Here is a 14,881-nt window from a genome sequence, read left to right as displayed (position 1 = left end):
GACCTCTCTGTGTTTTTCCCTGCAGTGTGCCCTGTGGGTGGATGTGGTGCAGAGAAGATGGGTGGATGGTTAGTTAGAGGGACCCTTGTGGAATATAGAACTGGTGCAGATACTGTAGTGATGCAGATGTGCTATCTTCTCTCTTCCTACAACAAACCAGGCCAAGGTGACCTACGTATCATGCATCTTTACAAGCTCTGGGGCTAGCTTGTCCTTTTCCTACATTGATAATAAACAGCAGACTGTGTTTCTCTTTCTGTCCTCTTACTGGGCCTGCCCCAGTCCGTCTGCCGTCTTTGTTTGTCTGCATGCTCAGCACTCAGGATCAGTGTTACAGTGCTCCTGTCTAAATGGATGTTCTGAAATGTCAGGCAAACTGTGTCTTCAGTGTGGCAGCTTAAAACTGTTCTGCTTGCTTTATATAAATTGATAAAGTTGTCTTTCTAGTAAATATGTTTTATTTATATTGGAAATAGCAAAACTTGTTATTTAGTAATGACACGCAAAGATCATCCCCGCTTAGTCATGTGCTTGAATTGGCCTCTGCCTGGTCTTATAAATAAAGTACTGCTATATTTTTCTCCAGCATGCAGTAATTCAGCCAAACATTCATCAAACAATAACAGTGATGTCATTCTCATACTTTAGCAATCCTTCCAACTCACATCTTTACTATTCTCCACGTCTGATTCGCTGCTGAAGTCTTCAGTATTGAGGTTTTCAAAGTCCGACTCGCCAACAGCAATAGGGACACACACAGTGAGGTTGGGGTTGTGGATGAAGGACATGTAGTCATCATCAAACATGTACTTTCCTACACTGCTCCCAATGCCGCTTGTAGTGCCATTGCCATTTTTAGGATAGTCCAGCTCACGGTTGATGTCGACTGTGTGGTTTGGAATGCAATTGAGCTTCTTATCAAAAATATCATCAAGAGGCTTCTGCTCATCTTCAATAGGCTGCTTGACAGAGTGAAAAAACAAAATGAACAAAAATGGCACTAGGAAGTAACATAATCACAGAGCTGTTTAACAGAGAAACACATTCATCTGAAAACAATCTGCTTATCCAACATCCATGAATTGCTTATTTGTTTTGTTCTGTAATGGGAAGTACCTTCTTTAAAACAGTCGCTACAAAAATCGCCATGTTGGCCTTAAACCACGCGATCCCTTTCTTAATGCGTGCCACAGCAAGCTGCAGATTGTTGGGCTCGCCGTCGTCATCTGTGGCAGCGAGATTGTCTGCACTGAATGAGCTCAGCAGCAGAGCCAAGAACAAATTCAGCACCTTGGAAAATAACCACACAAAAACTTTGTACTCACAAGCATCCAAACTGGAAGAATTTTGTAGTATGTACGGTAACACTTGTCTTTTCTTACCACCAGATTTCCAATAACCATGACCATCATGAAGACGATTAGGCACATGGCCTGTCCTGCCACTTCCATACAGTCCCACATGGTTTCAATCCACTCCCCACACAAAACTCTGAACACAATCAGGAAAGAGTGGAAGAAGTCGTTCATGTGCCAGCGTGGCAGCTCACAGTCCTGTGCGATCTTACACACGCAGTCCTTGTAGCTTTTTCCAAACAGCTGCATGCCCACAACAGCAAAGATGAAGACAATGATGGCCAACACCAGGGTCAGATTACCCAGAGCTCCGACTGAGTTTCCAATGATTTTGATCAGCATGTTGAGAGTGGGCCAAGATTTGGCTAGTTTGAATACTCTTAACTGGAAGAAAAACAGAAAACATTTTTTTTTTTTAATTTCATAAATAAAAACCACAATTCAATGCTAAATGACAGAAGTTGTAACAAGACTTAATCTCAGCTACATGAGATGACAAAAGTTTGTGTCATACATTCAATATACTGCCAAAAGGACAGCACGAGTTTCTATTCTTTTTCACTCACCAATCTGAAAGACCTGAGAACTGAGAGACCTTCCACGTCAGCCAGGCCCAGTTCAACTAAACTCAGAGTCACAATGAAGCCGTCGAAGCAGTTCCAGCCCTCCTGAAAGTAGTAGTATGGATCCATAGCAATCAGCTTGGCAAACATCTCCCCAGCAAAGATGCCAGTGAAAACCTGTAGATAAGATAATCATAGAATAAGATAAAGTTGGAAATATGTGCAGATCATTTCTAACCAATAGGAATCGTGTAGCAATCACAAACCAACAACATTTCAGTGGGATTTAGTGGAATTAAAGCAAATACACCAGCTGTTCATGAAATCGCTCTGGCACTGACCAGTCAAAGCTCTAGAGACCCAATGTGCTCTTTGAGGGACCCAAAGTTGGGAACCACTGGTCTATATAAATGTAGGCAACCTAATTTGTACATAAATCTCACCTTACCTTTACTTCTCAAAGATTCTGGCTTTCTTCATGCTAATTCAAATGAGTCTCTGAGCTGAACTCGATATGTTGTTGGATCTATTAATCTGAATCAGGTGGGGAAGTATTTAAAACCTGTAGGACTGCGGACACATGTATACATACATTCAGCATTTTAAATATTTTAAATGATCAACTTCAGATAAAAGCATCAAAGTCAAAGAGCACTGCTAACAAAGTCTAGCAGAAATTGCACTGAGTTGTGGTTTTCTGGGCCTTTCCCTCAACATTAACCCAACATCAAATCATGTGTCTAGTCAGTGCTGCAGAGGACATCCAGTGATTCACACTGCAGCATCCACATTCTACGCAAATGAGTTCAATTCCTGTTTCACTCTGGACAGTGTGCCAATGTCTATGACCTCATTTCCTGTCTTAGTGCTGACACAGAGCCAATACCACTGCACTGCACAGTTGTGCTACAGCGATATCTGAAAGCAAGGGCAGACCACTGACAAATCAAAATGCCTGCTAAAGAAGAGGTTAATATGCACTGTGCCAAATCATTCTCGAACAGTCCTGTGCATGTCCATGTGTGGAGATGTGCCAGTACTTTTTGTTAGAAAAGAGAATTTGACGACTCAGTCAGCAAGTTCAGCGATGTTCAGAGATTTTTTTGTAATTAGGATGCAGTGGACAAAGGTCGGATGATCTAAGTCGGGAGAAGAGAGACCGGGGGTCAGGCTAGATAGCGACATTTAAATGGAACTAAATCTTTAATGAGACCCCATCTGAATACTGTATATGGTGAGTCTGAGAGCTCTTCAGTGCGCATATCAAATGATGCATCGATAAATTGGTTTGAGGTTAGAGAGGCAAAATCTGAAACAACTCTTTAAATCCTAAGACAAAAAAAAAATTATGCAAGACAAAAACTCACCAAGTTGCCAACGGACAGGACGCCTTCGAACTCCTCAGTCATGGGATAGTGCTCCATGGCCATGAAAAGAGTGTTGAGCACAATACAGATGGTGATGGCTAGGTCAACAAAAGGGTCCATGACAATTAAGTAGACAATGTGCTTGATCTTCAGCCAGATGGGGCAGCACTCCCAGATGAGGAAGATGTTAGCAAACTTGTACCAACAGGGAGGACACTTCCTCTGAGACTCCTCCAACTCTGCAGAAAGAAACAAAAGAAGGCGAAAAACAAAAATGTCACATTGAAATTGTCTAATTGTGGGCATGATCTAGTGCAAACTCAAGACTTATCAGCTGTCATTGCATCTCAGGTAAAAACCAAATCCAACACATATACCATTTGTGAGACAGAACTGATATTTCCTTCTGGTCTACTCATACAGTACATTTGACCTTTCCTGGCAAAGGATTGCACCATTTTCATGAAGAAAGCTCAAGCACTATGAGCACCTTCTAACAATGTGTTGGTGACCACACTCATCTGACTGTTGGCACGGTCTTTTCCTTTGAATGAGGAGTTGAGTTGATCCACAGACACCATGAGAGAGCCAGAGTGCTTCTTCTTTATCTCCACATCTGTAGTCTGTACTCACAAAAAGAGAGCACATCACTTTAGAGACCAAGCTGACTGCATGCTCACATGCATATTAAGCTGTACAGTAACTAAAACATCAGTGATGCTTGAAGTCTGCTCAGAAGACAAAAGAAAAGCCAGACACATCCCTTCACAGTACAACTGAAAAGTAAATTGTCTAATTTGTTCACTTAAAACAGTGAAGTTTCCTGCAAAATTTTACTTTCAATAAATGAAAGTCCATACAATAAACTCCCACATGCCTGTTGCAATTTAGAGATGTCTTCATATGAACAAACTACAAATAAAGACCAGGGTTTATTTGTAATTTTGCCAGACAAGCAGCCATTTTCAAAACAGTGGCTTTAATTTGAAAATTTACAATACACTTTCTACCTCCCTCCCCTTTATCACGAACTGTAGACAACAATGCCTAAGTAACATTAGACTGCATGCAGATGCATGCATGTCATGTCAATATAGGGGAATCCAAGACATCATTTGCTGCTTACACCATGCTACATCTGAGGAGTGGTTAAAGGGATAAAAGCAGGTCGACTGGTTGAGGATAAAAGAGAGGTCCACCATGCTTGATAGTATGAGGAGAAAAATTGTAACAGAAAATAAAAGATCCAGGTTTGTAATTGCACCATCCAGGATAAGGAGTAGAGAGTAGGAGAAGTGTGACAACAGCAGAAGGAGAGTGACAGACAGATGCAGTTAGAAGAAGATAGGAGTAGATGATAGAAAAGAGCGTTAGCCCACATGCCAAAGTCCCCAAGAAATCAGGTCAAATAAAGGTAAGGAACAAAAAGTTGAATCTGTACCATTAAGTGTTGAGATACTTTGCTTTTTATGGATGACGGTTAGAATTTGTAGGTTAATGAAAATCAAAACTAAAATAGTCTTAACCAATAAGATAATCAGTGAGGCAGTGAGTTTGTGGATAATATTTTGGCTTGTTAGAGCGGGGGAGTCAAACTCCAGCACTCGAGGGCATCTGGCAGGTTTTTGTTGTTTCCCTGCACCAACACACCTGATCAGATCAAATTGACCCAACAGCGTTTTGTCAACCTATTCATCCATTTTGTTCAGGTGTTTTGGAACATGGAGACAACAAAAAACTTGCAGGATACTGGCCCTCAAGGACTGGAGTTTAACACGTGTGTGTCTGGGTCTTTTCGTTAAAAAGAAGTGATGGGAAAAGTTATTATATCAGTCTGGATGTGTAAGTGGCTGTGTAAGGCAAGATATTCAACTAAATCTACATATTTATGAAAGGAAAAAGGGGCTACTGAGTTTAGGCAAAGAGGAACAAGAGTCAAGGGTAAGAGGTTGTAAAGGAGGAGCTGCAGTAACCAGGGCCACCATCACCATCATCATGCCTAAACTGTATTGGTGTCCCATGGACGTCCTTACACTGTCATCAGTGGCTGCCTTATCTATTTTCACCTCAGGCAGAAGCCGTCTGCCAGGCCCAGGGCCGATGAGAGACACCACGCCATTGCAGTCGACTGTGCTGTTCCTCTTCCCTCCAGAGTGGGGTGCCAACGGATGAATCCGTGATGAGCCTTGGCTGTAGCCACTGTAGCTGTTGCGACGGTAAGGTATAAACAGGGAGCCTCGACGGTCTTCACTCTCCTCCACTGTACTGTGCTCGTCATCTGCAAACTCGTTCTCGGAGCCCATGTCCTTGGAGCGGCCTTTGAAGCTGAAGATGCTGCTGCGGCTGTTGTGGCGCGACATGAATGGTGAGCCTGGGATGCTGAGCAATGACTGAGGAAGGAGAAATAAACATGGAAAAGGGGAATTAAAGGTTTATGAAAAACAACAAGATCTATGAGGAGACAGTGAGAAATAATACCGAAGAATTACCTGGAGGACAAAGATGAAATAAATTAGCAATCCTGAGCAAATGGAAGAGTATTTTGGATATTAGCACAATCAAAAATAGAAGAATTAAAACTTAGTATTAAGACTTATGCTGCTTCTCCAGAAGTAAAATTTACATCTTTTAAAATTTACTTCTTTTGACCTTTTGTAGAATTTTAACATGAAGTTTCCATCAATTTCCTGGTAAAGTACAATGTAATTGCACATATGTGTTCTAAGAAGACTGTATAAGCTGCAGAGGCTGTGCCCCTCCCAAAGCCAGTCAACTTCGATGGTCTGATGAGATAACCCTCTTAAGCCAGTCAACCATTTTTTCCGGTTTCATAGGGACTTTAATCAAACAAATCATCTTGTTGGTGCTGAGATCCACCAAGAAAGTCCATTTTGATTAGATTTTTTTTAAAACAAACAACAATGAAGTGGTCATTAAAGAGAGTGTAGCGCAAAGCAGAGTCTGGATAGAAAAACGAACAGCACACAGACATCTCTTCTGCCATGTTCACATGGCAGAAAAATGACTATAAAGGAGGCTGTAGCTAAATTTCTCTTCCAGACACAATTTGAGTTTCATAACAGACTTAAAATCGTGTCTGAAAGAGACATGTATTATGTTATAATACTCGACTATGACACATATCATGTTTGGCATTGTTTTTCTACAGAGAAACAAAAATAGTCTGGATGAATGAAGGACATGTCGAAGGTCCGGGTATCAAGGGAAAAACATCCACTTCTGGTTTGTCAGCTTCTGTGATGTTGTAAACAGTGTATTTTGTTACCTGGCTAGTTTGTTGACTTGGGGGTCACCATCTTATAGACTGTGAATTACTGTATTCTTCTTTAGTTAACTTTAGGTAATCCCTTAATACTTGAATTTATTTAAAATAAAATAAAAACTAACAAAAATTTAATGAAAAAGATGAGAAAAAAAATCAAAAAGGAAACAGACCAGAAAAAGGAAAATTAAATAGTAGATGAATTGATAACAGTAAATAAATAGTATGAAAATAAATACAGAAAAAAACTGTAAATAAAAAAATGGAATAAATTTATCAAATTTATAAGATGAATAAATAAAAAGAAGCAGCTTGTCAAAAATGTGCAAAAACAGACATCAAGGACTTTACAAAAATATTAAATTATTGGACAAAATTTTGTTTTAAATTTATTCTGGTTATCCTTCTGGCAAATTCAGAATTTTTTTTGTTTTATTATATGATTTTTAAAAAACAACATGAACATAAACATGTCAATGAAACAGGAAAAGCAGGCAAAAAAAAATTATTTAAAAAAATGTTCTTCGGAAGTAAACAAGCACAAACAAACTAAATACTAAACAGCTGGAAGACTTAAATGCTGCTAAAGCATTAATAAAATAGTAATAATGTTAACAGCATTATTTAATAGTATAACACTTATAGAGTTTTTCCCACTGGATACTTTTGATGACTGCTATGCTACTTCTTATGAAATATGTGCTTTAAAGTGAGCTGAGAAAGAAGTGCAGGAAATAGTATCTGAACTTTCCCATCCAGTCATACCACCAATTTTCCAAAGCAAAGAAGTCCACATTCTCCAGTAACCTTGCAGGTCACTGTCTAAAGAGAACAAGACTAGTCCAAGAAGCCAGATCCTTCAGAGCCTAGCAAAAGTTTGTTCAAGTACACCGTTTATGTATTTCTCAAGTCTGAATCCATGAAACACAGCATCTTGCAGACGCTAAACCAAAGAAATCAAAAGTTTTTCTGACTGTACCTGGTTCATGATGGATGTCTTCCTCCCCAATCGGCTTCCCGGGAAACGAATGGTGCTTTTCTTGCTGCCATCATCCGACTCAGACTTAACTACCTTCTCACTATCCCCTTTCTCCTTCTCCTGTTCTTTCTGACGCCATTTTTTCTTGCGGTTGCGACGCTCTTTGGCACTTTTGGAACTTAGTTTGGAGACCTCCGAGGAGCTGCGGGACAAGTGCCCCCCTCCTTCATCTTCCAATGCAGCCTCTGACACCGAAGCTGCAGATGTCGCTATAGCAGCAGCCTGAGGAGGGAAAAAAAAGGCATGTAATAACTATATGACATGCAAAATGGATAAAGGTGTTGATGAGCGGAGGGCCGAGACTGACCTGTGTCTCCTCCTGTTGCTTCTTGAGCTGTTCCAGCATTGCCTTGAATTCTGCCTCTTTTTGCTCTGCCTCTTCCATGGTGGCCTGGTTCTGCTCCTCGTAGGCCATGGCTACCACAGCCAGGATGAGATTCACCAGGTAGAAAGAGCCCACAAAGATGACCAAGACAAAGAAGACCATGTAGGTTTTTCCTGCAGCTCTCAGAGTCTGTGAAAAAACACACCAAGAAAAGGACTATCAATGACAATCTTACGTGGCCCTGCTGGTAAAATATAGGTGCAATACCATGTAGAAATAAAGTTTTTAAGTTTTAAAAGGTTTTTTTTTTTTTTTTGTTTTTTAGTAATTCCTTATTTTCTACTGCAGGGGTGTCCATCTTTGGTTCTCGAGGGCCAAAACCCTGCAGGTTTTTTTCATGTATCCATGGAAACCAGGAATACATGGAAAACCTGAAGGACAGCAGCCCTCCAGGACTGAATGTGAACACCCCCGTTCTACTGCATGTATATGCATTTTGTCTTGTGCTTTAATATCAAATCCAATTCTTTCACATAGAAAAACCTCCAGAGATGATCCCCATTAACACCCCCACAGACACACAAAAACACATCCGCACACAGAGTACAATGCTGCCATATTTGCAAAATGACAAATTATTGTGGCTGTGGTCATACTGTGGTGAAGGATGTGGAAATTTCTGGCAATGCAGAATCATCAGTGTTTATCAGTATTACATATATTAGTAATTGTAGAGAGAAACAACAGCATTTTTACATTAGTCAAAAAAGTTGCTAAAATCCACTGACGTCTGAGTCTTACGCTCAACATGAAAGTGTTTAATCAGCATTAAGGTTGGCGTTAAGTCAACTTTTGTAGCTGTGTGGGTTTTAATCGACTGCATCAATGGGAACACAGTCTGGGCACTAAAAATTGGGCACACTTCATGGTTCTTTTGCTGAGACATGTCTCTCAACAGAAATTATGTTGATGTTAAAAGTCGTAAACGGATCTGGTTATCTCGATCATAAGAAATACAACCTGCAGGATCCAGTATAATCCCATCTCCTCATGTTATCCTGTTCTATGAGAGGTTAATGTATACTAAACCTGTGAGTTTTAGTCTGTGAAGAGCACATGATCAACCACCTGCTACATACAATGGGAACTGCTTTAAGTAGTTTGTATTAGTGTGTGTACCCACAAAGCAATGGGCTCCACATAAGCAGTGCTAATAATTTAGCAAATGTGAGAAGGCTAAAGCGAGTGTTGGGGGCACTGTCATCAGCTGCTTCAAATACTGTCCAATCAACAAAAGCATGAAATCTGAAATTATTCAGAAATTTTCTCAGCATGAAGGATGAGAAGCATCTTTGAACTCCTGGCAAGTCAGACGCTCCGAGCTTCAGCCTTTCAAATCAGCTGTTGTTCTCTCCCTTTTATTCAGAGGGCAAATTATTAGCACTGCTGGGTAGTTGCAGAGGACTGGAAAGACTTTGATACAGAGATATAACATGAATGCAAGAAGGTGCAGTTTATCCACAGAGCAGTTCTCGTAGCTGCATTCACTGGTCATGAGTTAATTAGAAAGGGAGAGAAACAGAGAAATGGTTAAGGACACCACTGCTTTACCAGCATGTACAGATTTTCCCAGAAGTCTTGTGTCATGAGACGAAAGAGGGTGAGGAAAGCCCATCCAAAGCTGTCAAAGCTGGTGTATCCATAGTTGGGGTTCCTTCCAGCCTTCATGCATGTAAATCCCTCTGGACATCGTCTGGAAGGAGCACACAGCAAGAAAAAACTGCTTTATAACTAAATTATATGCATGAGTGGACTGACATTATACTGGCATCATTAACCATGATGGAACAGGATTATGAAGATAGTCATGAAAGAAATAACCCGCTGATGTTAGCTTATGAATGTATGCATTCATGTATACATTTCATGTATATTCCTTTAGGAGTAGAGTGCTAAATGATTTACTTTAATAGTTCATCACCTTCTTAAGAGTAAACAGGACTAGATTAGACAGGATTACAATGAGCTCAAACTGCTAAGGCAAATATTCAATTTATTTATTACTAGACATGCGTTGTTATCAACAAAATATTACAAATTTCTTGATTAAAGCTAATAAAATGGATGTGTTTCATATACATTGTAAGATTTGTGAGACCAGACTGAGAGAGTTACGTCAGGGCAAGTCGGGAAATATGATTACACTCACTAAGATGCAGGCGGCCTGAACCAGTTAAGAACACCTCTAGATTCCATGCAAGTTTTGTAATGGATATCTAACCACAGGTAAGTCTTTGGTATCTCCAGTCCAACAAGAACAGAAGTATCTTTCAAGCTACATCCAGAGAAAAATATGTAATATTTAGCAACATCAGCTCAAGCTGATGTTGATCATTATTCGTCAACATTTTATGAAGAACCTGATAACTTCCAACCCAGACAGATAAATGGTTAGCTGGCGAAAACAGCTGCTGAGACTGTTAAGGGCAGTACCAAAGAAGGTCCAGTAGTTTGAGGAAGGTTTTTGTCCTCCAATGAGCTTTAGATAGAGCGGCAAAAAGTGAGCAAGAAAACGTGTGTCCAAATTTAGCACTGTTCTGTTGCTTTAGATCAGGTACAAGCCATGTCACAGCTTTAAACAGGGGTCTACATATGAATATACAGAATTAGAAGGGAAAGCAAAGATTTCTGGTATTTTGACGTTTCTGGGCTCTATTTGACCTCTACTTGTGGTCAAGTTGTAGCCGATTGCGCAGGAGCCACATTTGTGTGCCTGCAAGTAATTATTCATGTGGAGAGCAAACGATGCAGTGGAAATAATATTTTCTGACCAGTTGAACTAGTTTTTAACACGTTTTAAGCAGTGAAAAAAAACCAAAAACATTCAAACTCATGATGCTACTGCGCTAATAGAGAAAAATGGCGCTGCTATTGTTGCTAACTTGTCAATTTTGCGATTTTGTCACAATACTGAACCAATTTTCAGAACTAATCGGTGATTTGTTTTTTGTTTGTTGTTCAGCTCATTTTTGGACATTCATTCCCTGTACAGGAATATGAGAGCAAGCTCTCTTCCCTGCTGCAGCTCTTGCTACCTCTTCTGTAGTGCTAAGTTGAGCTAGCATTACTTTAAGCTGATTGCACATTCACAACATTGCTGTTTTGGTGTGTGAGACAAGTGGTTTTGGAAAGCCAGTCCACACGAGTCCTCAAAACAGATCAACAGGGCTTAAATGCCTCAACAGCATATAGTTCTTATGTGCTGGGTAATCTCCAATGACAGAGATCCAAAAGACAAATTATGTATGACTCTAACATGGCATGTACTTGTGTGAGATACTCACCCTGAGTCAGAACTATTTCCACAAAGAAGAGCATCCAGTGAACCATCCAGGAAGTAGAAATTAGCTACAAAAAAAACAACAAAACAAGACAATCCTTACCCACTACCAGGATTTAATTAGTTTATGCTTCTGGTTATATTTCATCTAAGCAACTAGCACATTGTTTATGACCTGTTTATATTCTCCATGTATCACTTGGCACATGTTTTACTCACAGTCATTCATGATGTATCTGTCCCAGTCAAAACCTCTGCTGCCATTTTCCAGGTACTGGTTAGTCATGTTGATCGGCCAGATTACACACTTATGCCGGAGGTTCCCCATGAAGAGTTGCAGTCCAATCAGAGCGAAGACGCTGAGACAGAAGACAGTCAGGATCATCACATCCGACAGCTTCTTCACAGACTGGATCAGGGCCCCCACAATGGTCTTCAGGCCTGTTAATTAATACACAGATAACACACACATGCATACAAATGTGCACAAACATAGAAACGGGCACACACATGCACACCAGCATACAAAATCACCCACACACACACACACACCCTGACAGACAAATAAAATGTCTGGCAACGGTAAGAGTTGGGTTTGGTGAAATGGTTGAAATTAGCAGCATTCAAGTTAAGCTTGAAAAAATGCTGAAGTTGCTCACCATGTCCTGAATTCCTGTATTTAGCTTGATGCTGTCCAAGCTTTTACATAAGTTAAACTATCAAAGGTACTTGTTGTGATGTTGTTGATAAAAATCTCCAGCTCAAACTTTTAATGATTTACTCAGATGTGTGTCTGCCATGTTGAGCCTACTTGATAGTTTGTCCATCAGTAGACGACAACCACGATTTTACCACCTTAAAACCACATTACACTGCTAATTATCACGCTTGAGAAATCCATTTTGCTATTTTATTAAGTTGTGATTGATCCTAATGGAAATAATAGAATAAAACATGACAACATAAGTGGTTGCAAAAGATACAGAAAATAAAATCTTTAGAGCTCAGCAAGGGTTTCTATCCCTGATAAGTTTTACATTCTTGCTCAAATAAACCTGAAGCCTATAAATAAATATGCTGAACTTATCATATCAACTGCAGCGTTATGTTTTCCAAACATAACACGCTAAAGAGCAGCATGATGGCACAGCTTATAGAGGTGAGATCAAATAAAGGAAATCCTTGTTGGGTTGTGAAACATATTTAATGTAAAACTGTAATTCTTTTGTATCCAAATAAAAACACGAAATGTGCAGAACTATAATGTTTCCAGCTAATCTTGCAGGATAATTAGGATATGGTGTCTGTTGACGTGAGGGCTTAATATTCTCAGTCATCGTCTGCAGGTAAAAGGCAGGAGAACATGTTGTCCTGCTTCTTCACATCTCCTGGGAGAAACAGCTCCATCTACCTTGCTGCTAACATTCTGGCTGTTAACATTCATTGCTGCTTTGTGCTTATTTTGATGGGCTTTGGGTTTCTATTGCTTTAATATTTAATTAGTAAAAATCAGAGAAACATGACTGTACAGTTGCTGATGCGGACTGATCAAAACGGAGCATTCTGCTGTGTTGTCACTGGCTTGGTTTTAGGTAACAACTGAAGATATCTTTTTTTATGAAGTGTTACTTTCAAATAAGAAACTGCATTTGAAAAACTATGAAAGCTAAGGAGTTTTGTCTCTTTCTTGATCTTTCTATACCCTGGTTTAAGTGGGTGGGGCTCAGTTGTCAAATTGTCATTGACATGCAGCGGCTTGCCTGTACTGAAGTAGCCATGATGTGCATAACACACCAACAAAATCACAACTATAGGGTCATTTTTAAAAAAAATGCTGCTTGTCACTGTTTTAAATAATAACTTTAGGTTTCTTTTTAATAAAAAAAAATTTTAAATTTAAAAAAAAAAAAAAGCCCAAGAGCTTCAGTATAATGGTGACAGATAGTTTGGTTTCCTCAATTAAGTCTGATCAGGCCCTGTCCACACCGTCCACATGAAACATCAACATGGCATGACTTTGGCTGTTAATCCTAATACCTAATTATGATTTTCCTTTAGTTTTGAATGGTTTTTAATTAAAACTACACACTGTAATGTCATACTACATGTTTTTAGAGGCATTTGAAGAAACCCAAAATGTTCTCTCCTTACATTTTTTCAGATTGTCTTGAGATTAATGCGTTTCTTGTTGTTTTTAATCAAAAAGATTGTTGTTAAAAATGAAGAAAGACAGAACGATGGAATGATCCAAGTTCTTTTCAGTATACATAGTGTATAATAGCAAATGCACTTTAATTTTTAACTTTCACAAAACAATTTAGGTAAGTTGGAAATTTAGATATTAAATTCAGCTTTTATAGAACACAAATACAGATACCAAAGCTTTATGGGATGTTTCCATCAGAAAAAGACATTTCCACATTTATTTAAAATATATGCATGTGTGTAAACGGATCTACAGAAATAAAATAATTAAATCAACTAAAGTTTTTTTATATTTTTTAGGAAAGAAGCCACTATTGCAACTGAATTTAGAGATGAAACTGCATCCTTGATAACCATTTCCTTTTGCTCCTTTTGTCCGTCTCTGGAAACATCCCTGACTAACTTCTGTTGGTAATTATAGTGCATCCTACAAATCAGCTGAACATAACAGCAGCACTACAAACAGCAGACCGTGCACAGAGCCAGGCTTATAGTCAGGTTAGCAGGAAGTGAGGAAGAGAAAGAGAAGGAGAGGCACGAGAGATTCATGGCTTGTGGGGGGTGGAGTTTTGGGTCAATGAGAGGTGGCATGCAGGTCATTTAAACGCCAAGGCTGAAGGAAATGACTTTGTCAGCATCACCCATCTAAACCATGATGATGACCTTGCTTGGAATAACTGAAGAACTGTTCCCATCCCAGTCACCTTTTTGTGTTACTACCACAGTGCCACATGATACCTCAAGCAAGTTTAACCAGTTTAACAAGTTTAAGGCTGGCCTCAGTCTGCACTAGAGGTGTGGTGTGTGTGTGTGTGTGTGTGTGTGTGTGTGTGTGTGTGTGTGTGTGTGTGTGTGTGTGTGTGTGTGTGTGTGTGTGTGGAGCTATACATATACATGTATAGTTACATTAAATTGTCTGGTCATGTGCTGAAGCACAGTAACTTCATGGCATCCGTATGCTTGATAAACAAACTATTAAATAAATTTTGTTATAATCATAAAATACAGGTTGTATTACTGTGCATTTTTTCTGTCCATAAAGGTTGGCATGTACTAGCTATGCACACTGATAGATTTAGCAAGGTTTCCATCATTTATATTATGGAAAGTGTTACAAAGAATTTATTTTAGCCTACAGATTGTCTTTCCTAGCACCAACCTGATGGTACTGATGTGTTTTTACCCAGATCAAGTATTTGCAGTGCACAAACAGGAAATAAACATGAAAGAAATTACTGAAAAAGCTTAAAAAAAACCCAGCTATATTGTGGTTTTGAAGTGGATCCTTATGAGGAAGACTAAAACTGAAGATGAATACTCAAATTTTATAATATTTGCTCCATTATGAATGAGGAGTAGCTAACTTCCAAGTAGAATCGGTGCCTAAAGACTCATATGTCTGAG

General features: G+C 39.3%; 1 protein-coding gene across 1 annotated transcript in view; it reads right to left on the bottom strand.

Annotated features, from left to right (window-relative positions):
• The window catches only part of scn8ab (sodium channel, voltage gated, type VIII, alpha subunit b), a gene marked incomplete at both ends in the record, with an annotated part of 41,554 nt that overhangs the window by 13,102 nt on the left and 13,571 nt on the right, over positions 1-14,881 (bottom strand). Inside the window, 12 exon segments of the mRNA XM_079242516.1 lie at positions 666-962; positions 1,117-1,290; positions 1,383-1,739; positions 1,922-2,095; positions 3,286-3,524; positions 3,776-3,908; positions 5,319-5,675; positions 7,548-7,829; positions 7,915-8,121; positions 9,544-9,685; positions 11,277-11,340; positions 11,492-11,713. Of these exon segments, the coding sequence (XP_079098642.1) occupies positions 666-962; positions 1,117-1,290; positions 1,383-1,739; positions 1,922-2,095; positions 3,286-3,524; positions 3,776-3,908; positions 5,319-5,675; positions 7,548-7,829; positions 7,915-8,121; positions 9,544-9,685; positions 11,277-11,340; positions 11,492-11,713 (2,648 nt within the window).

The sequence above is a fragment of the Telmatherina bonti genome (assembly GCF_933228915.1).
Source record: "Telmatherina bonti genome assembly, chromosome: 6".
Taxonomy (NCBI): domain Eukaryota; kingdom Metazoa; phylum Chordata; class Actinopteri; order Atheriniformes; family Telmatherinidae; genus Telmatherina; species Telmatherina bonti.
Note: the sequence above shows the minus strand (reverse complement) of the source record. Positions and strands in the feature narration are given on the sequence as shown.